Source organism: Anser brachyrhynchus (genome assembly GCF_964034855.1).
Source record: "Anser brachyrhynchus genome assembly, chromosome: 4".
Taxonomy (NCBI): Eukaryota; Metazoa; Chordata; class Aves; order Anseriformes; family Anatidae; genus Anser; species Anser brachyrhynchus.
In genome coordinates, this window is record NC_137698.1 from 33,185,130 (window position 1) to 33,211,908 (window position 26,779).

Here is a 26,779-nt window from a genome sequence, read left to right on the forward strand (position 1 = left end):
TCCTTCTTAATTTAGCTATGCCTTTTTTAACCTTACTGCAACAAACTAGCAGCAAGGTGGATGGAGCCAGACCACATCTACCTGCCACAGTAGCTGTTCACTGCCTCAAGTAGTATATTACAATTGCTATTTCAATTCTTCCTTTTGAATGGGATTTGCTTTTGAGCTCTTACCTAACGTCCAGCTGGCAAGTGGTAAAGCTGCCTGGTAGCCAACAGACTTCTCAACTGACTAGATCCTTGGCTTTCCCCATACAGTACATTAGAACGGCATGTTATGTTATTTATTTCACTTCATACTAGTCCAGTTTCAAACTGAACTACTACTTCCACCTTTTAAAATAAGCAATGCCCAATCCAAATATAGTAAAACACCCCAAATATTAGAAGGAATGACAAGCAATGCCAGGATAAGTCTACAGATTCTGTGACTGAAAATATCCAGAGAGTTTATTGTAGAAAACAGTAGACAAATGTCTTTAATATTGCAATCTATACAATAAATATTTAATTATTTCAACCACAGAAATAAAATTTGGTCTTTATAGAAATAAAACAAATCAGAAAGGTTGATAAGAAATGTCACCTACATCTCTCCAAAGATCAAGATGAGTTCTGCTCCTAGGGTGGTGTGCTTAATTCCAGTTGATCAAAAAGCAAGGGAAAGGTTCACACAATTTCTCACAAAACAAGATTTTTTTTCCAAACTGCATTAGCTCAATATCTGCAACCAAGAAGCTCCTCCCATTACAGGCACATGTCAACATAAACCTTACAACACGCCAACAGACTGTCTACAATACAGTAATGTCATGTAACAAATACAAGAGCAAGCTCAATTCTAACAGAAGAAGCATGTCATAAGAAATACCCATCAAAAACAGAGGCACAAAGAGGTGAAGTCTATTTTTATGACTGATAAGCCATGATCTTTTCCCTTCAGTATTTTAGTAACCTCCAAACAATGATTGTTTCCTTTCCAACTTTTATTCCCTTCAATAAGTACTGGTTTTGTTTTGGAGTCTTCCCTCCTTTTTTTTTTTTTTTTTTTTTTTTTAATAGCAGCTCATGTCACACACTTCCACATGGTCAGGTTTTTTGTTTGTTTTGTTTTTTCTTAAACCACAACCTGCAGTCTCTGGAAATAGCATATCTGATTTTGGTTCAAGGTGTCAGCCAAGCATAGGATCAGCAGTTGTGGATTTTATTCTGACAGTCATGGGATTTCTTCAATATGGTCCCTGAAGCCTGACTAAAAAAAGCAAGTTCATATATGTTATCCTGCAAAGTATGGATGGGCAGGTGTCTAGGAGAAAGTTTTCAGGGCTCCACAAATTAAAAAATAAAAATAAAAAATAAAAAAGGAAGAAAAGTTGAAAAACATTGTCTTTGAGTTTTCAAACCATTTGTAGATTCTTAAGAATTAATGGATTTTTATAATACTGCACTGTCCATACACAATATTTCAATTTGTAGTGTTCTTCTCTTCTATAGCACAGTTCTATCAAGGATCATTCTTTATAAACTGAATTATTTGGAGTAAAGATATGTTTGCTGCTGTATATAAACAAATAGTTCAAACCAGCTACACCTGTACCCTCGGGCATGTTTTATTTTGATGAGACAACATGCTTGCCAACTGATCAAATCCATTTCATTTACACTTGGCCCAAGAATCTCTCCTACCTTACCATACATCATGCCTTTGTTTTTGTATAAATACTTGATGTGTCTAGACACAATCTTACACATTTCTGCAAAGCTATGCAGAAATATTTTATGCAGATCGTTAAATTTCAGCTTTACTATAGTAATGTACAACACTTTGTTCTCTGAATTAGAACACCCAAACCTTTTCAGTTCATTTAATTCCCCAATTTTCCTCAAAGGAACCAGGAGCCTCACTGTGTTTATATAAGCTGTTCAAATCCTAGTTTTGTTATGAATTAATTAAATTCCATTATCAGGCAAAGACAGGCCCAACATGTTTTTGAGATGGCTTCAAGCAGCAATTATCTGGGATTTTCCAGTAAACAACCTGACCTTCAAGCTGGGATTGCCAGAGAAAAATACTATCATGGGCTTAGGAAATCCCCCAGCTGCACTGCCATCTTCGTCCAGGTAAGATCTGAAATTCCAACCACTGTGCATACTGCTGGACATAACAAAATTCAGACAGCACTCATGCTGTCAGGACATGGACACTGCTTATCTCATACCTAGCCTCAAAGCCAAGATTCCACTGAATTCATGCACAGAAAACAACTTCCACAAAAAAAAAAAAAAAATTAAGACCTGCATTTCCCCCTCTCCCCTGCCCTTAAAAAAAAGGCATTAAACATAGACTTCTAGTTTTTATTCTGTATCTGGCATGATACATTTGCTGTCTCCCTTTTAAAATTGCATACAAAAAACCAGAATTTTTTTCCCAGTTGGCTGAAATAGATGTTTCCATCTAGAATTTGTTCTGTCATAAAATCCACTGCATGTTTCCTTCTGGCCCTCAAGCAGCATGCATTAGTGATGCTCCTTGGAGTAACAAAGAGATTCTGTTTAACCTTCCCTCTCAGGAAAATCTTGGTGTATCTCACAAAAAATGACGAAGCCCTCACTAACGAAAACACCAAGCTGTTCTTTATAGCCAAACTGCGGGCTCTGCAGGACCAGATCAGAGATGTGAGTTTGTTCACAAGTTTGTCAGATGCTTTGCTGAGAAGTTTAAGGAAACCTTTGGCTTATCATAAACAATTTTGGACAAGGGTAAATAAAGCACAAAAGCCTCGTTTCATTTGTCAACAGCCAATAGAACAACCCCCCAAAAAAACCTCTCTGGAAACAGGGACTAACCTCAGCTTTCTGCTTTCTTTGTTTTCTAGCAAGACGTTGCAGTCTCAAGATCAGGTACAGTAGCTTCCTGGTACCTTCTCTCTATAACCGCTCCAGGCTTTAGATTTCATGAGTCCATCTTCCAGAAAGTCATGAAGCTAGCTTTAAAATAAACAAGTTTATATAGATTTTTACAAACCAAGCCTTTTAATACACTTTTCAAACCCTAACATTTACATTCCTAAACTTATTCCAAACATTTTACATTGCCTAGAAGCTCTCATGAGCATCACTGGTCAATTTCTGCTCAGTTCTTGCACAAGTGGAAATGTGGAACTTTAAGAAAGAAAATTTCTGATGGTTATATCACAATAGTTGGCCACAGAGCTGTTATCCAGGTAATAAATCCATTGCCCTCAAAGACAAACAATCTGAGGCTGGAACAGACGGTGGCTTTTCTTATACCATGTCCTTACCTAATAAATACTTACTTAGTCACTGTACTTTCACCACATTTTTCTTATATACATAAAAATGGACATTTATGTAATTGTTCTGGCTTGACGAATATTTGACTTCAGGGTGATTATTGTCTTATTCCTGGTATATTACCTGATACATTATATTTCCTTGTTCTTACTTAACCCTATCAATCTGCCTGACAGTCTGCCTAGAATGCTTTTTGAAAACAGTAAAATAAACCAAAAAAAGTGCTGGGGGGTGGGGTGCATGCTTAGCAGGGGAGCTATGCATCAGGTATTGGCTCAGGTTAATCTTCACAAAAGCAGAACAACAGAATATGGTGACATTAATGCCAACTGCCAACTTCAAAAAACCTGACACCTGTGAGAAGCAAAAGTCTCCCTCCTAATAATACCTTGACATTGCCCTCTCAGATTTACAGAGATTTATTTTGCTTTGAATAAACATCACTGTGCCTTTCCTCGGCAAACTGCTTGGCTTTGTTTCAGTTATTGCTTTTAAATATTAAAGAGCAGGAGGCATTTGTTTCCCCGTCACATCCTGTCCTGTTTACACAGCATCACACAATCAATCCCCTTTGAAACGCTTGCTCTTACAGCAAGCTCGACGCGCACAGTTCAATCAAAACGTATCCTATTGTCTCGTGCCAGCCACAAACGGATTTCTGCACAAGCACTGAAAAGGTTTAAAGGTTTTGACAGCCACCTAAAGCTGAGCTGGCACGACTGTCAGAGAAAGGTGCTGTCAAACTGCTCGGACTCCGCCGCTGCCACCCTGACTTTAGGAACAGAAACGAAGACAAAGCCGTCGCTCTCGCACACAGCTCAGCTCCTGGCAGGAGCTCGCCCGCTGCTCAGCCACTACTCTCCCAAAACGCTCGAGAGCTGAAAAAAGCAGGAGGATAGTTAGAGACGAGTGTGAAAGGATAACTTACATTGTTTAGAGAGACAGTGGGAAAGGACTGCTGCGGTTTCTTCGTTATTTTACAATGCTGTTGGCAGAGCAGACAACCATAGAAGTTCACCTAAAGAAATCTCTCTTTAATTCTCTCTCTCTCCCAGTTCATTTACTCTAGAGCCTCTCAGCCTGACGAGATCCAACAGTCAAAATTTTATCCCCTCGTATTTCCGAATGATATGGCCGTCTCTCCTTGGACACATACCAGTGATGCAGTAAAAATAGACAAAAGGGGGGGAGGGAAGAAGCAATCTAGCTTGAGCCTGAATCTTCTTAACTCAGTGTTTTCTGTAAAAGCTGCTCTCATGTCAGGAGCTCGCATCCCTACGCTAACTTGCAGAGCACGGAGTCATCCATCTGGTTTTCATAAACTGCAAATTACGAGCAAACCGGGGAATACACACAGCCCAGCTTTAGCTGAACTCCCCGAGCACCAGCCTTACAAGTAACCTGAGGTACAAAGGCTTTGAAAATAAACAGGCAGCCCCACGCCAGTCTGCTTGCACTCTTGCGTGCGTGCGGCTGGCTGCCTTGCTGCCCCCCCCCCCCCCCCCCCAGCAGCCCCCAGCCCCAGAGAGCACCCCACGGCTCAGGGAGGTGGCAGACACTTTTCTTCCGCCCCCAGGGGAACAAAGCAAGCTTGCAGCCCTCCCTCCCAGCACAAACAGCCTCTCCGGAAAGGGAATTTAAAAAAAAAAAAAGTGCATTACTTAGTTCAACAGTTGAGCAACTCAGTTAGAACAACCTGGTTTTTATAAACAGGGAAGTGAATGCTGATCCACTTACACCCTTTAAATGCTTCCAGGTGGGAAGCAAACCCACTGGGGTCTTGGTTGTTTTCTTTTTTTTTGATTTGCTCTTTCTTCCTCTACTAAGGCAACTCACAATCAACGGGCAGTTGCTCGATAGAGAGCCTCTGGGGTGATCCTGTCCATAATTACAATGAGCACTTTACAAAAAGTATCACAAATAAAATTTCTAAAAGCACCCAGTGAAAGTCCCTGACTTGAAGCTCCTAAGTCACTTTCACACCCTAGTTTCAGCTATTTAAAGATCTACTGCCCTGATTACATTCAGATGCAAGAGGCCTGAGTGCTCACCTACATTTCTAGGTAGCTCGAGGTTTTGAGTCGGTACAAAACTACATGGTTTTTCCAACAAAAAATTGCAAAAACAAATTTCCTCTTGTTTACAGAAGATGAAGTTTTGCTGTTGCTTGAAGCAAAAAATTGTTGTTATCTGTGTTATTTACTTCAAAATATCAAGTTTGATTTAGTCTTCAGTTTTGCCAGCAAACTTTTGCAAGCTTTTCTGCTGGGAATAAGCTTACTCTGTTTGGACGCTGAGAATCTGTAAATGAGGCAGCTTTCACTAAAGCATGAATCAGTGCAGTGAGTCATTAACAAAATAAAAACACCATTGTAAACAGTCTGCCTGAAAATCCTGAGCCTTGTCACTTGCTCCATTTTTCATCTTTGCATGATTATGATCCTCCACTTGGATTCAGGATTGATATGACTGGATTGTTATTTAAAAAAAAAAAAGATTCTAATTAATATAGAAGTGTATTTTTGCCTGTGCTATCACAGTTCCTTCCAACAGTTGTAGAAGCCATTGAATAATTTCGATCAAATCCAGTAGAAGGCTAGGGCTCTCTAAGGTATTACATTCCTACAGCTTTTGTGAAAACAGGCAGCCCTCCAGAAGAGTGAAATACAATCTAGTGATCCAATGTAAAGGGCTACACATGAGCTCAGTCATATTATTAGACACCAGAGCACCCCACACAAACAAGAGGTACATGAGAACGGATTTCATGCGTCCTACTACTTGACTGCTACCACAGTTGTACATCTTTGGCCTGCATTCTAGCATTTTTGCTTTTGTTCTGCTCCCCCAAGAAGGTTAACAGCAAAACACTTAAAATGCACAGACATCAGCAGAAGCAAACATAGCTTTTTGATATGGCAGTAAACAGGGTTGGTTAACAGTTGAGTTATTATTTTCTTAGTAAACACTTGGGGTCAATTGACTACATATTACTTTTATCAGGACTGATATTTTCCATGAAATCAAAGGACTTGATCCTGGTAGAGCAGAGTTCAGATCTAGGGTCAGAAATTGTTTCACAAGGGTACAGCAGAATAGCCCTCGTGTGGCTTTCTGGACAGGCTCTCTTCCCCTCTGTATTGATATAGTACAGGACAAGTTGAACGAGCATTACCTTTGGAATAAGAAATCATTTTTTGGGAACACATGGTGGTAAAGTGACGAGTAGGTGGAAATTACCACTTTCAGTTTGTGATGTTGGTGCAGACAATATTTTTTTGCCCTGAGGAGCAAAGGCATTACTTACACTGATCTCTCAGGTACCCTTCAATTTATTTGTTCTCAGAAAAATACTGCAGTCCATTTACATCAAGGGTGTTTTCACAAATAACTGCTATGTAAAAAAATAAATAAAATTCAAGATTCAGAAATAGAGGACTTATTTTAAATGATCTTTCATTTTCCAGGCTCTGGGGATCACTCTTATTCTTCAACTGTTTCCCCTTCCTTTCCTGTTCTTCATTTCCTCCTTAGTATCACCCATGTGAGTAGAAGCATCCTGCTGCCCACAGATATCTCCTGCCCCGAAGCAGGCTGGCTGCGTGTCCCCTCACTGCAGCATCCACTGCTTTCCCCTGCATATTGCTAAGACATCATTTGATACCCAGTTTCTCACACACCATCTCCATGAATTTCGAGGCAGACAAGGATCACATTCCTATCTAGCACAGGGATGTTAGTTTTCTTGAGAAACTGAGATAGAAGACATTCATCTGTTTGCTGACGAGAGAAAAGTTTACTGTAGAAAGCTTTATATAGGAATGACTGCAACAAAGACCAGATCAGTTAAGGAAAACAATCCGCTAAGAACAATTTTCTTTCTCAGAAAAACGGCAGCTTCCATTAGGGATGTTTTAAAATGCCAGCTACAAAATAACCTTGTTATTTTCCATGTAAATAGAAAACAACCCTGACTTCTCACCAAGATCAACTATATCAGCAGTATTAGCAGGACAAGGACGAGGAGAAGGATGCAGCTTAGATCTTGATAATACTTATTATATGCAGCTTTGTATTTAGATTCTTGGAATGTTCTTTTTTAACTGCATTGTATCTTTGTTAAAGCAAAGAAAATTGCCCCTCCTCAGTCAGTGACAGGTTTTGATGCACAGTAGGTGGCAGAAATTCTCTCTCTTGGATTGGATTCTGCTCCCATTGAGCCTAGTGTGGTTTTGTTGGAACTTCTATATTGTAAAGGTATAGATGGAAGCAATTTATTTTCTATCCTGTTGTTTTGCAGTTTAAATACTGAGAAAGTGATAGGTGAAAGGTCTGGGTTTGTTGGAGAATGCACCTCGACATTTAATTTGAACCTATGAAATTGCAAAATGATGGAAGCTCAGGATGGCAGATTAACAAACCAGGGATGCACCACAGCTACGTGTTCACCATTCATTCTCAGAGTAGACTACTTGGTATAGGATTTTAAATACATTTATGTAGATTTCAGGTTGGTCATAGGTCAAGTCCTATATGAATCTTCTGATGCAAACAAGCTGTCACGCTTTGTACAGACTGAAAAACCACAAGTAGGATAAAAAGACAAATCGACCCTTAGAGGAGGAGTTCAAGGTGAAGCTTCAGTTCTCTTACTGTTGATGAAATATAATAATGTAGATTTTGGCAAAAAAATGACCCATTTTTTTTAAAGAAGAATTAGTTGTGATTTAAAACATTTAAAGCCAGCACATGGAATATCTCGGATCTGGGTTCAGATGCTGAGCTTGTATTCATTACTGTGAATTTACTCTCTTACTGTATATTTCATTTTTTTTAGTATTTCAGATTGTTGTCCAGTGACTTAAGTTTGGCAAAAGTCTGTCCCCCTTCAAGTTACTGATGATCTGAAGAGATAATATACCGTGATAATCCTTTGCAGTCTGCTCCTACTGTTAGATCAGGATTGGGCTGCTTCAGTGCTGTTGGTATTTTGCTTTATAATGCAGTAACACTCCTTTTCCACAGAAAGCAAATACACAGCTCAGACAAATATATTACATTATAACCTTGATGCCATAGCTGGAGTAGCCCCAAGGCTGCTGATATTTTCACTACAGCCTGCAGTAGCCCCTGGCTCTCCCCAGTAAAAAGGGAGAACAAGCATAGCACTAAGCCACTTTTTCACATCAACTCTCACTAACATCTGTGACTGCAGGGATCTAGGCTTGCCTGGGGCACATAATCTGATTCTGAGAGCTCTGGTGACAGAGACGTTCAGCCTTGTCCCTTCTAAGTGAGCTGCTATGGTGAGCCCTTCTTTCCCACTCTGAAGCCCACAGTGCAGGAACTAATGGCTGGATACTCCTTTGTCTTCTTCAAGTTCACAAATAAGCCAGCAAAGAGCATGCAATGTATTTCTGCCAGGGGCGTTCATAAAGGTCAAAGATTGGAAGGATGTGATTCCTAAAGACAAACATTAAGCTGTTTTCAAAGGTTCCTGTCTCCCTTCCCCACACCCCAGCTGCACACTCCTATTTCTCACCTTGCACCGTGGCAATTTTTTATTACTCTGGCTGTGGCCATTTTTGGACCCCTAGTGAATGGATACAGTTCATCGCCTGGCAGAAAATGAACCCACAGCAAAATGCATCAACTTTCTGCAAGGCGAGTGAGATGAATTAGCTCACAGGTCTGGTGAGTGCCATGGGTGATGCAGAGATTGAGCATTATGGACCAGAGCAGGGGAAGAATGAAGACTGTGAGCCACTTTCTCAAGCTGCTCATGAAAATATACCACGACACAGGCAGGTAAGCACCACACTGCTTCTGCCTGCTGAAGCTCAAAGTCCCACTTCCATGGCAATCATGGCCCTTAAATTCTGGCATACACCAGGCCCACAGCTCTACTCTGTACTGCCCTGAATCATACATAGTTTGCTATCCTCAAAAATTAACCACCAGTCCAGGCTCCTATTAAATCATGTTGTCTCAGTATTACTGTTTTTCAGGAACTTTCATTCACCTAAGCATGTTTTCTTTCAAAAGCAAGCGTCCAGGAAACACTGATATAATACATTTTCATATGGCTACATTCATGAGAAGTTCAGAACCAAAAGTAATGTGTCCAAACCCTCCTTTAAAAAAAAATGTTGTTCATCCAAGAATCAGAAGTGTTACCATGTGACCAGTAATAAAAAGAAAAGAGCACATGGATAACCACAGCAAGCAGTTGAAAAGCCCTTGTGAGACTGAAGTTGGTTCACAAGATACGTGTTGAATACTGGGCAGTTTGTTTGTCAAAATAAACAGGAAGGGCTACATTTTCTAAAAAATGTACCAAGCTTAAATATTTATTGGCTTAGTCTTTCTCTAACCTTGCCTGGAGCCATCCATTCTTATAGCATAAAGGGCCAGTATATGCTTGGTTTACCCTACTTTTTTGCCCTCAAGTACAAGGAGAAAGGAAAAAGAAAGTATGTTGAGACTTTTGCACTGAGGAACCTGGAAATCGGGGGGAGAAGAAACAGCCTGTTTGTGACTGCAAACACGGGACTGTAGTGGGAAAGACTACAAAAAGTGGGTAGGAGGAGAATATGTCAGAGGGCGGAGGGCTTTGGGGAAGCTTTTAAGGGTTGTGAGGCAAGCAGAACAAGCATCTTAAATGGTATGGAACAAAGACATTAAGGAGGACAGCTGGGAAGAAGTTAGCTCTTCTGGCAGAAAGCTGGAGAGGTTGTGAACTGTGCAGTTGAGGTATGGGGGTATGTGCTGTAGGGAGTGAGGAGGTAAATGTTTTGCACTGGCATGAGCTGGAGGCTGGGACAAAGGGTGAGGGGCCTTAGGCTAGGAGACACCAAAAACCAGAGTGAAAGCCTGAGGGGCTCCTGGCTGTGCAGGGCTTTGGGCCAGATGCAAATACAAGGAATCTCTACTGAGGATACCCAAATTTAGGTTTTGAGCACGTATACAAGAATGTTTCCCCTGCTCTTCCTACCTACATGATCATCTCTTCCCACTCCTATATCCTCTTTTTTTGCTGTCAGAGCCACAGAAGTTCTAGCTCTATTCCCATCTGTGCATTGAAGTGTAACAGCATTACATTTTCCATAGCTACCGGGAACCAAGAAAACGTTTTGATGTAACACTGGCTCCCAAAATGTGTACAAGAGTCAAGTGTAGATTTCAAAGTGACAAAGAAGAATGGATATCAAGAGAAAATGATGGGGAAAATGCGGGAAAGGAGGAAGATTTCTTTAGATAGTGGGTCTCAAGAAGGCCACGTCTGAAAACTGTTATATGCTGAAAGTTCAGCCACTGCAATGCTGGAGTTAATATTGACCACATCAAATGCCTATCAACTTGCTTTTACACATTCAAAAAACTAATTGAAAAGAAGACCAAAGTTACTGCTCTAAAATTAAGCGTCCCAATCAGAAGAAAAAGTTAAACAACGCATTCCAAAATAGATTGTAATTCTCACGGTCCATTTTCAGCCCCTGAGTAACCAGTCCTGCTGCTGCCATTAGCAGAAGTTTTGCCAGAATAAGACCTGCAGAATTCTATGCCAGTATATTACTACAACAAACATTAACATCTGTCTTACAGCAGATTAGGGCATTATACTTAGGGAGCATGAGGTAAAAATGCCCGCTGGAGACACCGTGTAATGAGAAAGAAGTCAGGAAGAACATGAGCCCCAGTATGAATTGATTATGTGAGGTAAACTACAGCACTAGCCTTGAAGCTTAATGGGTACTATGCTTCTTGGTTTCACATGCTGTGAAGCAGCAGTGGTAAGAGGAAAAGCCTGATGACAGAAGGTATTTTTTTTAGACAGCACCAACCAGGACAGAACACAGCAAGCTGCCCACTCAATTAAGGCCTTTTTATGCTGTAAGCTTAAATTGCTGCTTTCTCAGACCTTTAACCTAGCTACGCAGGCAAAAAGGAAGGAAACTAAAAAATTTTAAAGCTCCTTTGTGGATGAAAGATCAGTGGCATCTATAACATTTCCCGACTACCTGAGCACATACTGGGACATAGCTTACTTTCTGGGCCCAAGAGACTTAAGGTAGAGAGAGGAATCTGGGTGGGCCACCTGGAGGCAGCAATTAATTTTATACCATTTCTGTACGTATCCTAAAAGAAGGTGGTTAGCCAGACTGTGCCTTGCCTACGCTATCAAACCAATGCAGCAATGCAGATAGCCCAGTTCTGTAAGCCAGTGATTCCTGTAAGAAGAAAGCTTAGGGCTTGCTTGTGGAGGCCAAGGGAGCATCTTCCCAGCATGGGAACAGAGCACAGCTGGTACAAGTACCATGTGTTGCTGATTCCTGTTTCCTTCAGCATTCCAGGCCAGTTGAAAGGCCAGGTGTACAGGACAGTAGGGAGAGAAATCAAAAAGACCAGTGGATTCTGGTAAACACAGATTTAAGGCAGCACAGGTCTGAAGGCCACTTAGCCACTGCAGTTCCCTCCACCACAGGCAAGGAAGGTCCCTGTTCTTTCTGCCTTGACCTGTCTTTCCCACTATATCGCAGGCAAAACATTCTACAGGACTGTCTCTGTAGCAAATTCTTGATTGAGAAACTTCTGCCATTGTTTTGGGGTGAATTTTGCATATATACCCTGCTTTACAATCCTTTTCTTTCCTAGATACAGTGCTTTCACTGAGTAACGCCATCAAAATAAAACCCTGACAGCAGGTGGAGACCCTATGCTTTTGATATCCAAGTAAGATCTGAGTGCTAAAACCCTCCTAGTTTTTTCTTTTTTTAATTGAAAAGGCTACATGTTTACCACAGTTTTCATTTTTTAGAATGAAGCAGTACGTTGCACTTTACTAGGAGCAACATCCCTTACCTAGAAAAGGATCTCTCATACCTAGGAAAATGGACCTAAAACAAAAAATACAGTTAAAGATTTTAAAAGCTTTCCCAAGTGTGGGTGAAGGTTGAGGATATTAGCATGGAGAATATTAGTCAGAGGGCCCAGACTTAAGAGAGAGGACAACCATATCCAGGGAGGCTGAGGAGGGGTTGTTTGCAAACCTCAGTCTCTATCCCCATGGAGACCTGAGTGCTGATCGTGAGGAGTTTTACAAGGAAATCTACCCACACCTGACAGCAGGCTCCCACAGCTTCTTTCACGCACTCTGATGTTTTTTCTGTTACCTGACAATTCAGTTTTCTGTTCAGACTCAAACAGCTGATGTCTCTCTCTCTTATCACAGCCTTAGCTGATAAATGTCAAGCAGATAGGACACATCAACAGAGCACCTGCTAATAAGCTGAATCCCTGAGAGGAACAGTGCCCTCAAAGCCTCTTGTTTTCACTAAGAATTTGAATGCTCAGTGTCATAAATTACAGCTCCAGTAACACAAAACTCTTATTAATCTAGATAACCGTTCTTTCCCAAGAGATGGATCAATTTTGGGAGCTCAGCTGACATTGTCAAGGACAAGGGGGAAATCTAGTAGATCAGATTCAACTTTACAGTCTTCGTAATCCAGTAAATATATTTGGCAATTTTTAGTAACAGGTCAGGGTTTTGGTCAACCCAGAATTAATTCCCTCTATTAACTGCCATATTACTGAACAATAACGTGAGTGCAGCTATATTGCACATGTGCCGGCGGAACATGCCAGCCACAGGGAAATGTTGGCAAGGGATCCCACAGTCAACACGCAGTACACCTACAGAGACAGAGGAAGAAAATGAATTGCCCTAAAAACACAGCCCTGGGAAGCAGATCTTAGTTCTATTTCCAACTTTCTTGCAGACTTCATTTCCCCCTTTCGTAGATTGAGGACGATATGCTAATCTGCTTCCTCGGTTATCTGAAAGCTGAGTTAATGAGTATTAGTAAATCATTTTGTTTCCACACACTGCCTATCATCTCAGAATCAGAAAGTACAATTATAGTATATGCTGTTCACAGTAGTCAGTTTCTTTTTTTTTTTTTTAATGAAGGATGTTGATTCAGTGCCCTGTTTTAGCAACCCCTGTGAATACATCTTGAAAATTATCTCTCTGGGAGGAAGACAAATCAATTTTAATCTGCTGCCTGTTTACTCTGATGTAAATCAAACAGGCACAGTCTGCCTCTACAGAGTAAGCCATGTTGTGCTGAGCTCGTGATGCACAAGGGAGTTCTTTCTTTAGACGGGAGACAGACATTGTGGTAAGCATATTGATTATTCCTGTGTACGGTGAAAGCACAGCAAAAACTCTTAGGTGTGCATTTATGCCTGATGTGTATCCCATTTTGCTTTCATTTTTACTTAAGTACTGAAATCCAGGTCTCTTAATCTATAGACAAAAAAACAATTTCATTTTCATCTTTATTTCTCAAGGCTTAGTATCTATCTACTACTTAGAGAGAGTAACTGAGAACCTCCAGTCTGTGTTCATAGGCTGACACAGAAGCAGCCTATTTCTGTAACTAGCTTTTATTCACACTATTTATTGCTTTAGAGGAGGTTCAGTCTCAGAACTGAACTGTTCTTTTTAGTGTTTTAACAATAAACCTCAATTTCTGTGAGCATCAAGACCCCTCTAGTTAGAATGTACTAAGTGCAATAGCCGCCCACAGTTTGGCCAGTTTTATTTGCAGGTTCCTCTCTAGATATCTCTTAACCACTGTTTCACACAGATAATATTGCTTGATTAACCCTCTGCAACTCAAGACTTATTAAATGAAGCAGTCCTTAGAAGCACTATGGGGAGTATGAGCATTAAGCCAAGGGTCTACAACTGCATTAGGGCTGTCTGCAGAAGCAATGCACTACCCCAGAACGCAAGCAGCAGGGCAGACACGGGGCACAATTAGGTCTCATCAGGTCTCTCAAGATTTAAATTTTTTGGCATGACTCAAAGCTAACCAGGATCTGAGTGAAACTTCAACATAAGATTAGTTCTGTGACTTTAAAAATAGATACAGTGAATATGCTTATTTACAGTAACAGCTTCTCCCCCCCAGGTACTCTGAACTCCAAGCCCGAGCTGAAATTTCTGCAGATCCAAGCACTTCTGGTTCAGGCGGCAGCTGAAGTACCACACTGGAGAAAGGACCATCCTGCCATCCTGGCACTACTGAAGTGCTGTCGTGGTGCCATATGGGACATTTCCAGCTATTTCAGAAGAAGGAAGCACTAAAAATATTGTTGCAGCCTCATCTGCTTGAGGCTTCCCACTCAGTTTTGAGCTCAGAGCAGTTTGGACAAGCAGCCAATCTGCTTGGCCAATCCGAAACCTGGGAGATATACACTGACATCCATAGAAATTATCATTAGCATTATCCAACATAATTTTGTAAAATAAATGAAAGGAAGAAAAAGATATAACATACTTGAGTGGCCTCAGCAATATGCTGCTGAGTGATAGATACTTTGCTCTATGGTCATAGCAAAGTCACTTAATCTGTCATATCTCTATTTTCTTCATTTATAAAATGTGAATGAAAGATGAGCTCATCAGCTACCACATGAAATCTAGACAGACTGGACAAAACTTCAGTGGCAGAGTGGGTCTGAGATTCTGCATGGTATCCAGCTGATAGGATCATTATGATTTTCTTTGTAGGTGGAAAGGGTGAAAGAATCTGAAAAGTCCATCAATATTTGCAATGCAGGATTAAATTTAAAAATACTGCCCAAACAGACTATTGTATTTAAAATTCTGAACATCAAAAATAATATTAAAGACAAAAAAAAAAGTAAAGCTCAACCCATCTCTGCAGTCTTTTGCTCTGTGGAACTGTGAACTTTTCCTAATAGCAGCCAGCAAAGAGGACTGAAATCTCTGAACATGACTTTGTTTTTCCTATGGCTAGGTATATATCTTAGAATATGACAGCACCTATCAGCATTTTAGGAAGCATTCATTTAACAGTACCCCATATCTAGCCACTTCACACAATGCCATTCATGACATTGCAAAAACTGTTACGCTTTGAAACACAACTGAATGATAAGTATGGAAATGCAGCTAAAAAGAACTAGATACTGATTAATTATTTACCTATTTATTTATTTAATTTTAAAAATGCAAGCTTAAATGGGTTGTGTCCCCATTAACTTCTGCCCTCCCAGGAAGGTCTCATTTGAGACTGAAAGAGTGTAATCCTAGTAGTCATGACACTGCATACAAAGTAGCTGCCTTTTTACATCAGACAGAGGAAAACATTCTAACAGCCACCTCTGTAAATGGCAGTGCCTACCTGCCTTGCTAAAACATGTCCTTAACCTTAGGAGAAAGGCCACGATGAGCCAGAAGGCTACTTACTGCTGTTCCATAGAGTCCGTGCAGGAGTACGAGAGGCTGAAACTCACTCTGGCTCCGATCAGAGGACCCGGCTCCCTGCAGCATTCAGACAGTTGGTCCCAGCATGGCCATCAGGCGGCTGCGTTGAAGGGTGGCCTTGCACAAACACAAACAGCTTGTCAGCACAAGCCAAAGAGGCGGGCCGGCCCTGCCGGCCACAATGCGAGCCAATGATTAGCTGCTCCGCGTTCTGGGTGTTCGAGATATTGTGTTTCATTCTTCAGTAGGGGCTGACTGGGAAGGACTAGTGCTTGACAGTTTACTGCTGGGCAGTAAAATGCTTAAGGCGGAAGGAAAAAGAATCAATAAGCCACTTCGGGAAGAACACATACTTGCTGCGATTGCTCTTAGAAAACCCACAGGCATCCCCAATGTATTGTTCCTTTCAGGTCAATCAAACAAACGCTGTAAACTGAGTCCAGTCCATATTTGCTATAGAGAAGTTTCACTTGCAAAGTCTCTGATTTTTCTTCTCTCCACTCTTTTTCACATTCTCATCCTTCCTAACATGTTTCATTTGCTGATACTGTGGTTTCTCACTTGTCAGTCACAAGCATCTTACCCTGCCCCTCTGGCCCTGACCTCCCAGCCTTTACCGATCCTCTTCATTGCTTCTCTTCACCTCCATCATCACTGCTTGTTCTTTTGGTCATCTTCCTCCCTACGGGGCAGAGTCACAACCCCAGCACCCTCAAGGTGAGGTTTTGTGAGACAATCAAGCTAATCTAGCAACATAATGCTGGTCAAAGTGGAGATGCTGAGCCTCCCTTCTGTTCACCCTCCCACCCCCCCATCCTTCCACGAAAAAGCAACATAGCACAGAGGCAAATACATCTAGGTCAGTTTAGTGAATCTAACAGAGAGACAGAAGAGCTGCTTCATGAAGCGAGTACTCCCTAAAATTTCTCTTTCTGATCTTGCCTTAGCCGTCTACGCTCACACCTGTTTCTCCAAGTTCTTATCTCCTTTGTTGTTTGAATTGAACTGTTCCTATTTAATTGAATATCCTGCTTACAGCTGCTGATCCCGTTTCATCCCTGCTCTGTCCTACTTTTTTTGCCTCTAGTTTGCCTGTGAGGCCTGTCTGCTGCTGAAATCAATCTCATCAAGTCTCTTATACCAACTCCCTAGATGAATATCATGCTTTGTACTCCAGTCTGTCTGAGCAATTTCTCTGCTTTGGAAATAATTAAAATGCTTCTTAAATGCCATGCCATCTTTTTGGCTTTCGCAGTTTTTTCTCTGACCTTTCTAATTCATTCTTCTCTCAGCATCTTCCTCACTTGCTCCCAAGGCATCCTACTTGTTATATTTCATACAGCTTTTACTGTTTGCTGGTGCATGCTCCTGTTCCACTTTTGTAATTGCGCATTTATATTTTTCAGCCTTCTGCTTCTTTCTGTTCCTGTATGTTACCCGGTCTTTTAGGAATACTGCATTAAATGCCTTGACAGTTCCTAATTCTCAGATCCTTTTCTGGGAGCAAATTACAGCAGGCTGATCACACTCCATTCATTACTGTCTTTACAGTCTTGGCACAAGCCATTTCCCGCCCCCCTGCTCTGGTAAAGGAGCTGAGCCCCCTGCAAAAGCAGATGCTGAAGATAGCACCTCGTTCGGGTGGGCAGGCATATCGCAGCGCTCAGGCTCCTGCTGACAGGCTGCGCGTGAGTTCTGGCACACTTCGCTGCATCACAACGTGCCTGGGTCACGTTTGCAAGTTTTTCTTCACAGGGAGGCATACTAGGCACGTTTCTCAGTGATATCTGAGATTCTAGTGCAACCGCACGGCTCCATCAGCTGCCATCCAAGCATATAATGTACAGTGCCTATACCTTTATCCAGGTCTGCTGCCTAGTCAACTCTAAGCTAGCCACATGGACAATATTTTATTAGAGATCTCTTCTTTAATGTTTTAAATATTGAAATTTCCTGTATGATCACAGTATTTGATTACTTCAGTCATTTTGATTACTGAGCCTGGATCTCATTCCCAATGCACCTGCATTGTTCTCCCCAGAAAATTCAGCATCTGAGGTCATCTTTTCTTTCATAGCCCAGCCACACTGCCTACATATCTCCATGCAAGCCAAGCTTTCTTGTCCTGAGCTTCAAGACCTTTTCAGAGTTTCTCCTTTCTTACTGATCCACTCCCACAGCTCTCTTCACCACAAGGCCTGTCTTTTCAGCCTTCTCTCTTCCTACAAAGCCCTTTTCTTTCCACCTTGTCCTCTATGCAGAGAATGCCCTGCTTGATCAAATCACAGTATCTATTTCCCTTTCTTTTCTACAGCCCACACATCACAAAACATTGAAATAATATATCAGAATGAGTCTCAGGAGCAATAAGTAGGCTGCAAGTAACTTCAGAAAGAGAGATGTTCCATACACATATATAAATTTTATATGCTCGAATTTTTCTATCAACCATATGCCATATTTAATGCACCTTATGCTGATAGATTTTTAATGGAGAGGATAGGTATCAAAAGCCCTTGATGGATATGGATCAAGTGCTCAAACACTGTACATGAGATTGTGAAAAGACTGCTATGAAAAGACTGTTTGTAGATACACAAGAGAAAGAAAGCTAGCTATTGCATCTCCGATTCCCATGGCAATTTATTTAAGATGCTAATTCAGTGTAGCCACAAATAAAGAAACAAAAGAGAGAACAAGAATGAGCTGATTTAGTGGACTATATTGAAAAGGCAGACTTTAGACAAAGTCACTCTGGGTATAACTCCTGTGACTCCACTCACAGAATTATACCAAGGATGAAGCTATCTCTTTGTCCTTAAGCCTTGTATGATGCAGGAGAATTGTCACCAGCACTGCCAACGTTGCAGACACAAGTGCCAGCTAATGTGAGGACAGCCAAGTTCATTTAACAGCTCATTTTTACCAAAGGGGCCATCCAGCCCCTCTCCTCACCATGATTGCCAGCTGCACAGGCCTGCCCCCTCCCTCACACGTGCTCAAGGAGCCGTATGATGGCTCACGGAGCCAATTCCACTTGCTGGGTATGTTTTTCAGCCAGGTTAATGATCTGACTCATCTCCCTGTCATGTCAAACAGCGCAAGAGGCAGCAAAGGAAAGCAGTGATCACATGTGGCTGGAAGCAGGACAGGTAAAGAGGCGGAGACAGGATCTGTCTTCTTTTTTTATAATCAGAAAGTTGGCTGTCATCCCCAGAAACCCCCATCCCTTCTGGGGTGGGACCTAAAACTATGAGCTCCCAAACCACACCACTCTTCAGCACAAGATCCCAAAAACACCTATGACCCCCCTCCCCCGCTTGATTTCCAGCAAGCACTATAATGTTTTAATAAAATGTTTTCAAACTGAAAGTGCAGTACTATATTCATTAAATGCAGGTTTCTGAAAACAGTAATAATTTGGTTTACTGGGGAAAAAAATGGATAGTGGAAAGATTCTGATGGGAAAAAAAAAAAAAAGGAGGGAACATTTAAGTATTCTGCATCTGGTAACAGAAAGCATTTGGAATATCAATCACCACAACTTAACTTTGCCCACTCCCTAGGTTGCAGGCTCCTCCATGGGGTAACATTTTGAGTCTGTCTTCTTCCCTACTTCCATCCATGCACCCGGCTTTATACCATTTATTCTTTGCTCGGTAAAACTGCTTTTCTCCCTTTCCCTTTTTGTGGCCTCAGCCTATATTCAGCCTGCACTTTCTTCTCAAAACACAATCCCAGCTGCATGCCGTTTTGCCTGTCACCCTCACCCCTTAGGAGGCCAACATGGAGCTCCAGACCCCCTGATGCTCAGCCTGACCAATTCGTATCTGTGCCTCCACTAGGAGTAGTCCTCTCCTGCTTCCCCAGCAGTAGCCACAGACACTGCAGAAGGGAGTTGAGTAGGAAGATTTTTGTCATGTTTTACTGGCCTGGTTTCAATTCGAAAGTGGGTCACAAGTTGTTCCCAGAAAGCACACAAGCTCAAGTAACAAAAGACTTTGGATGGTGACAGAAGTGAAACTCTGTACGTGAATTGTTCAGCTTTTCTTTTAAAAAGGAAAAGAAATCGTGGAAATGGCAAGGGGAAGAGATCATGTGCAGATGTAGCACACTAACACATGAGGCTGCAATCAATGGGAACTTGGGCTTAGTACCAGCTCAGACCATGTGCATTTTGAACTTTGAGCTCTTGGACCATTTCCTAATTAGAGAGCAAGGGGCACACTGTGGAACTATTTAACCCTTTTGTGGTGCCTCACAAGGTCAAGCAAATGCCAGAAAAGACACTGGGGATATGTCTAGCCCCTGGAGGCCACATCTGACTACAGGAAACATCCCTGTGCTCCAAATGATTTAGTGAAACAACAGCTGTCAGCACATCACTGTTCATGGCTCGCTACACAGAAAGATGAGGCCTGCAACTCCTCCTTCCTGCACCGCTGAAGGCTTGCTGGGATGTCCTCTATTCTGCCAGCTCCCCATCAGTAATGCCACACCAGGGATCAGATCAAAGCTGAGATACCCACCTGGAACTTAATAGTGGAAATAATGCCAAATTGCACACAGAGACTTGTTTCTCCACAGCACAGGAGTGGAAAAGCAGCACACTACTATAAAACTGTAAGCAAAAATACAAATAGCATTTATCACAGTAGAAACTGTGTTGAAAGAAATAAGGTTACATAGCTGATGTACATCAACAGCTGTGATAATTCCTGTTCTATCCGATTATCACTGATGTTCTAGTTAGATGTGGACTAGTGATTTAATCTTTTATACTCCCCTGTAAAATATCAATATTATGTCTCATCTATTTTGCAGAACTACTGTGTGGATACATTTACAGCACCTTGAAGCTCTCATTGAAGAAATTCTGGACACGCAGATTCTTATTGCTTTCATTATTGATTTAGGACAGACATCTTTCCAGAACCAATAAATACAGGATAACTAGTATGGTAGGATTTTATTTCCAACAGGAGTTTGCTGGATAATTTAATGCTTCTAATTTTGACCTTCTCTGGTTGATCAGGGTGCCAATTAAATACTGTTAGAGAACGTCAGTGCATGGAGAATGAAAACGAATAGGCCAGAAATTTTTCTTCATCCAGTTCAACTGATGTGGTCTTTCTGTAAGTTTTGTTTCAACTTTCCTGACACCTCTAAGGTCACTCATTCCAAACATAATACAAATATACTAATAACTAGAGAAGCACCTCCAGAAATACATGTGCTGTGGATAATGATTAACCTTGGAGTCACAGAGCACTGTAAATCTTCAGGCTTATATTCCCTCTGTGCAAGTTCTCTCCCTGTTTTCACTGGGTTCCTTGTCCTGGTAAGAGGTGGTTCACAGAGCTTGGAGGAGACGTTTCAAGTATAAACTACTCTTTGCATATGCTCTATCTTACTTGCAGACTAAGTTCCTCAGTTTCCCATCTCACCAGAGACTTTTTGAGCCTTAAGGTTTGGCTAGACTTCACTGCGTCAAGAGTAGCAAAAAATACCAAACCTAGCTCTAAGCTGTCTAGCTGTCTGCTATATATGCTGCCAAAATACTAGAAAGCTCTGTCTAGCAGCAAAGCAAAGTAGCCTGTGCTGGACGCTATGTTGCCCTAAACAGATTTCTCCAATACCCCAGCTGGCTGTAAGCTACTTTGATCTATGCTGTACTACATTATAGTCACTCCTCTGTTAAATTCTCTAAATGAATCTAGACACTATTTAAATTCCACTGGTGTTCAGGGGTGATTCATCTGCTTCTAGTGGGATTTTTCAAACAATGCCAAAACACCCCTTAGCTATGATTAGCTTTGGAGTTCACAAATATACTCCAGAAGGACAAATGTTTTGCTTTTGGAACAGACCTACATTCAGTGTCAGGTACTTCCAAAGAGAGCCACTAACACCAGTAGTATATACATCCACCCTCATTTCAAACAACACAAAATGATTCACCTCCCAGGAATGCTTTTCCAGATAACAGTATAAATATTTCAAGCAGTATATTTGGAACAGAAAAACTGATATGAAAAAACATGCCATCTCCCATTTTAGGTACGGCCTTTGTAACGCGGGCTTGTTCTTCACACTTCTCTGGGTTGAGATGTCCCTGGTCACACAGATGAACTCAGGGAAAATATTCAAAAGAACTCTTTGTGAAGACCTTGCTGTTAAGCAACAAATAGATATGAATAATTAGAAGACTGCCTTCAAGATAGCAGTGGCTCCTGCTCCCATCATAAAACCTATTTATCTTGAACTTAGACATAAATATCGCACTCACTTGTTTGGCACAGGACCAAACCTCTGCAAACAAGAGCAAAGGATGCTCAGAGAAGGGGAGGTGTTTACCCATCAGAGGAAAAATGCTCAATTAGCAATGCAGTGACCTTGTTTCAAAGAAAGCACTTTAATACATGCCTTCCTTTCAAGCATATGAGAACTCCTGCTGATTTCACTCTCACATCAATGAGGTCAGCCATGGATTTAGCCAGGAACTAAAAGGAATTAACTCTCCTCACACACACACACTCTGAATAACGGCCAGAGTGCTCTGCACCTCACAGTGCAGATGAGGCTCGTCCCCTTCATCCCTTCCCACTCCCAATAAAGATCAGCAGCTTACCTCTTCTTGAATGAGGCTACCCAGCTGTTTTATGTTGGCTGTCTACATATTGAATCTGGGTGAGGGGGATACCAAGAAAATGCTACACCCAGTTTATTTCTGCATCCCCTTTTCTATCTAGCAAACCTAGAGACAGAGCACGTTAGTTACTTAGCACATGGAAACACTTAAATAATTCAAACAGTTGAAATGAAACTGTAGAGGCACAAAAAAGGTCAGAATCATTCACTTGAATGAACAAATGCTTTTAAAGATAGTTTTAAAAGATGGTAGTGCGTACTTACAGAAGCCTGAAAGCAAGCAAACACAACAGTCTAAGTGTTCAGCATCCTCATATAACTGGGTCACATAAAAGGGAACTTTTGATGACTTCCAGGCGTTCTCAAGTCAGGCTCCTTGTGGTCACCCAGTTCCCTATAAAAACAGGGCCATGCTAGTCTGCAAGCAAACCTCTGTTATACAAGGTGTTCTGAACAGCAGGAGAGGGGAAGGGCTTAATATCAGAAGACATTACAAACTTCAGCCATGAAGAACTCGGTTAAAACATAACAAGCAGCACATGGTTAAAGCTGTCATGTGATCAGGACCAAACTGCCCCCATGCCTGGAGTTAAGTCATATCATTTTATAGCAGCCTAAGAAAAGTGAACTGGGGGTCAAAATACTCCCAGAGCTTTCTTCTGTCAATCACACACACAAGAACCAGGATAAAAATGTATAAAAGACAATGCTAGCAGACTGAGCATACTAAGATTGTTAAAGGCAATGTTAAAGGCAAGAATAACAAACAAGTCTATAGACGAATGGATAACTGCAGAGTGAAAGCAGCAATGCCATCACAAATTCCTAAATGGTTGATAAAACTCAAGCAAAACTACTAAATTAATGCACACCAGGAGAATGTAGCCCCATTTGGTATAGTCTTACTGTTTTGACAAGAAATGAGATTCATGGAATGATGAAATGCTCCAGAAATATATATTTTGTTAGAGATCTGCAAGCATTTAAAACATTCTCCATAAGAAAATGGTTGTATGAGAGTGTATTTTGACACAGCAACTGTAAGTTATGGAGGAAAATCCACATAAGAACATACTTATAACCAATATGAAATACAAAGAACATGCCTGAAAATTAAACATACTTAATTTTTTATTCAGTGTGATTCTAAAATCAACTAGGTAGCTTTTTATTTGTCAACAATAGTGTCTAGATATGTCCAGGTAGATTGCTTGCTAATGTTACATTGGGGCAGAAACAAAGTGTTTGAAATACTAGCCAGCCAACTAAGAAAACTGGTGATATCGTGTATTCTATCTTAAGCAAATAAGTAAAGAAAAATGTACATGCAAAAGCAATTCCAATGCTATCTACATTAGTAAAGGCTCTCTGAAGATATGCAGAATGAGAAAAAAAAATAAACTATCTATAACTTAGATCCAGCAACACTATGATGTTTTTTACAGTAATAGGAAATCAGTTCCCCCTCAATCTTTTTTTTTTTTTTTAACTGCCACTAAAATAATATTTTTTTTAAAGTGTTTCTTTCAGCATTTGGTCTTAGTGCACATCTTGCTCTAAAAGTACTGAATATATTGCCTCATTCCTTGAGCAAGGACTCCCTGATTTCTGTTAAAACAGTCACAGCTGCCTGACTACAGCCCAGTGCCCTACCAGGGCCTTTGTGTTGACCTTGTCTGTGGCATGGATTAAATTATAGCTTGCACACTGCAGTCTATTTGCATGCAAGGAACAAAATGTGTTGTGAGGCAATACTGCACAGTACCCAGAGTCTGGATGAACAGCAGGCCTTGAGAATTTCTGTGTATTCACTTGTGCTTCTCTGCATGTTTGTCGAGATCAGCCATGTGGCATGTTTAAAAGAGGCTTCTTGCTTAGAACTGATTGTTTGCTCTTGGTTGCTTTCTGACTCAAGCTGAAAGAGATCTCGCAGAAAGAGGCATTGATAATTGCTAAAATTAAGCAATTGTTTGAATTAATGGACTTACTTTAAAGCTATATTTCTTGGCCATTTTAAAGACAGGTTAAAGACATCAAAAAAGCACAAGTCAGCCAGAAAAAAACAGGAGACTGTTAACATGTAAACATAAAAATAATAAAAAAAAAATCAGGTAATCATTTTGTTCCAAAAAAGAAAGACAAACATCAAATGTTTTGTGAAGTCCTCTAGAGATGTCAATACTGAAGTAAAATTTACATAAAAGGTTGCACCAGATATAGCCTTATATACAAGCCTTGCAACCGAGGAAGATACGACACAAGACACGCTGAACCCAGTTACACAGAAGAGGGCAGATTACATTTGCAAGACTCTGAAGGAAACTCTTTGATATGAGGAGAAGTATTCCCATGGGGGGCTCTCTCAGAAGGTAGTAACTTTACATATTACTGTACACAGATTTCCCAGCATGAAATAGTTTTTTTTGTTTTTTTTCTTGCATGTTGTACTAACACTATTTCCTTACTGTCAGGTCTGTTTCTTCCCCATTTAGAGCTATGTTAGGCATCTCAGGACCTCACTCGCGGTGGACAAGATGTGAGCTGCTGGCTCTCTCCTCTGCAGGTGAGCAGTATTCAAAGGTCTTGGTCCAGAGGGAATCTGCGCAGTGAATGAAGTCAAATGAATGGAAAAAAGACTCCTCTGTCACTGTATTTCTCTGAGTTGGCTCTTAGTGGGATCATACGTTTTCTATAGCAAATAAAATGGCCAACAATTGTTAGCAGCAACAATTAAGCCATTCATTGTGCCTTTCGGAAAACGATGGATGGAGTTTCTTGTACCAACCACATCCCAGCTGCACTCTTTATCAATTCCTCCTTCATAAAAAGTTGTGCTATTTGAGCATCTGCTCTGAATCAGTAGATAAACAAACTACTATGGACTTCTTTGTACACACATCCATTCACAGACAGTCCTGTAAAGAGATGACACCCCACTGACCCAGAGAATTACAGTGTGACAGACACCCCTGCAACAACTTTTAATCTCCACACCTGATTGAAGCAATCAGTTGAAGAGCTCTCTCGAGTTCTCCTTACTAATAGCAAATACCTTTATTTGGATAGCTCACCACAAGCACAGCTGACAACACAGTGATGTTGTGCCACTTCTTGCTCTGGCCATACTCAAACTTTCCTCAGCAACAGATAGAGGGGAAGTATATTTAAAGGAAAAGGCTTTTCAGAAGATAGGGTCAAATTAGTAGGGGGTCTCTGCTGCTGAAAGATCTAAACAACCTTTTCCCAGTTCCATAAATCAGGGTTGCTTAACACCCACTCCAATTTCTCCAAGGGCTAGCCAGCTGAGGATCAAGGAGCTTCACAGAGCTTTCTTCTTTTAGCCCTCCACAGGACGTACAATCAGGTGAGATCCCCTATGCGTCTGACTGCCCTCATATCTTCAAAGCAAGCAATGAAAAAAAACTTTTGTGCTTTCTTCAGAAAACTTAAGGACAGACCTGTTGTTTAAAAAACATCACCTGAAAACAATGATGTGACCTTTCGTTGCCCCAAGAGGGTAAACTGATAATTCCCAAAATGTAAGAATAACAGCGTTTTCCATTGTGGTCCTCCCTTGCCTACACTGTCTGACATGGAACAAGAAATTAACATTTCTGGAAAAAAGGAATTAGCTGCAATTACTTCAGTGCATGAAGAACCAAGGTCAGAATCAAAGCAAACCATCACGAGTCTCCTAGTAATTACCATGAGAATAATGACTTTTCTCATCAATAATTATTGATTTCTAGGTCTTTGTTGTCCATACTATGGTGTTTATTATTAGCACCATACAAAGCCATCCATGTTATAAGCCCCGCTGTTAACTCTCAGCATGCTCTTAAAAACAAAATAAGCTGAACAAGTTCATTGTTTTGCATCTTAAATTGCACAGCCATCATTTTGTAAATAAAAGGGTACTTTGGCCATCCTACTGGGTGGAACAGTATGATGGTTGGAAGCCCCTTCAGGGTAAAATTTTGCCATGAGAATATTCAGTATTGAGTTACGTTCACCTGTAGGATGGCTACATCTTGGCTCAAGGTTAATATGCGTATTGCCCTAGGAACTCCAGCATATTAAAATAATTTGGGTGTTAGATGATTTAATTCTTTAATCAGTTTTCAGACTCATTGGTTCGTTTTTACATAGGACTTAACTAATGCCTCAGCATAAACTAATGGCTAATTTAAAATCCGTTCGAGGGCTACACATACTATAAGAAAGTTGTAACAGCCTATGGATTCAGATATGTCAGCAGGAAAGAACTCAGTGTCAAAGGAGTCAATACCAACCTCCTCTTTTAAAAACAAAACAAAACCTAGCCCTGGTACACAGGAGGAATTATTTTTCTACACTCTGCTGAGGCAGAACCAGAGCTATATTTTAATGAACTTATTTCCATCCAGCAAAGAATGGAAGCAGGTTTGTAACAATGCAGAGAAAGCTCACTTTTAGTCTATAGACCCTCTCGGTTCTTAAGAAAGGCCCCTTGATTGAATTCCCACTGAAT

At 40.9% G+C, this 26,779-nt stretch overlaps 1 protein-coding gene across 16 annotated transcripts in view; it reads right to left on the minus strand.

Moving 5' to 3' along the window:
* Positions 1–26,779, minus strand: part of TRIM2 (tripartite motif containing 2) — a 116,062-nt gene that overhangs the window by 55,721 nt on the left and 33,562 nt on the right. For 2 of the 16 annotated variants that reach the window (XM_080591927.1, XM_080591911.1), the window contains exons 1-2: positions 4,243–4,818; positions 2,847–2,987 (exon numbers count right to left, since the gene is read on the minus strand). The exons of 3 other annotated variants lie outside the window; for them this stretch is intronic. Coding sequence is in view for 1 of the 13 variants with exons in the window: in XM_080591921.1 (XP_080448047.1) it covers positions 15,601–15,684 (84 nt within the window). In the remaining 12 variants the exon portion in view is untranslated. Of the gene's footprint in view, positions 1–2,846; positions 2,988–4,242; positions 4,820–15,600; positions 16,407–26,779 lie in introns of those variants that run through there. 11 more of the 16 variants (XM_080591915.1, XM_080591929.1, XM_080591926.1 and 8 more) reach the window with 10 other exon arrangements.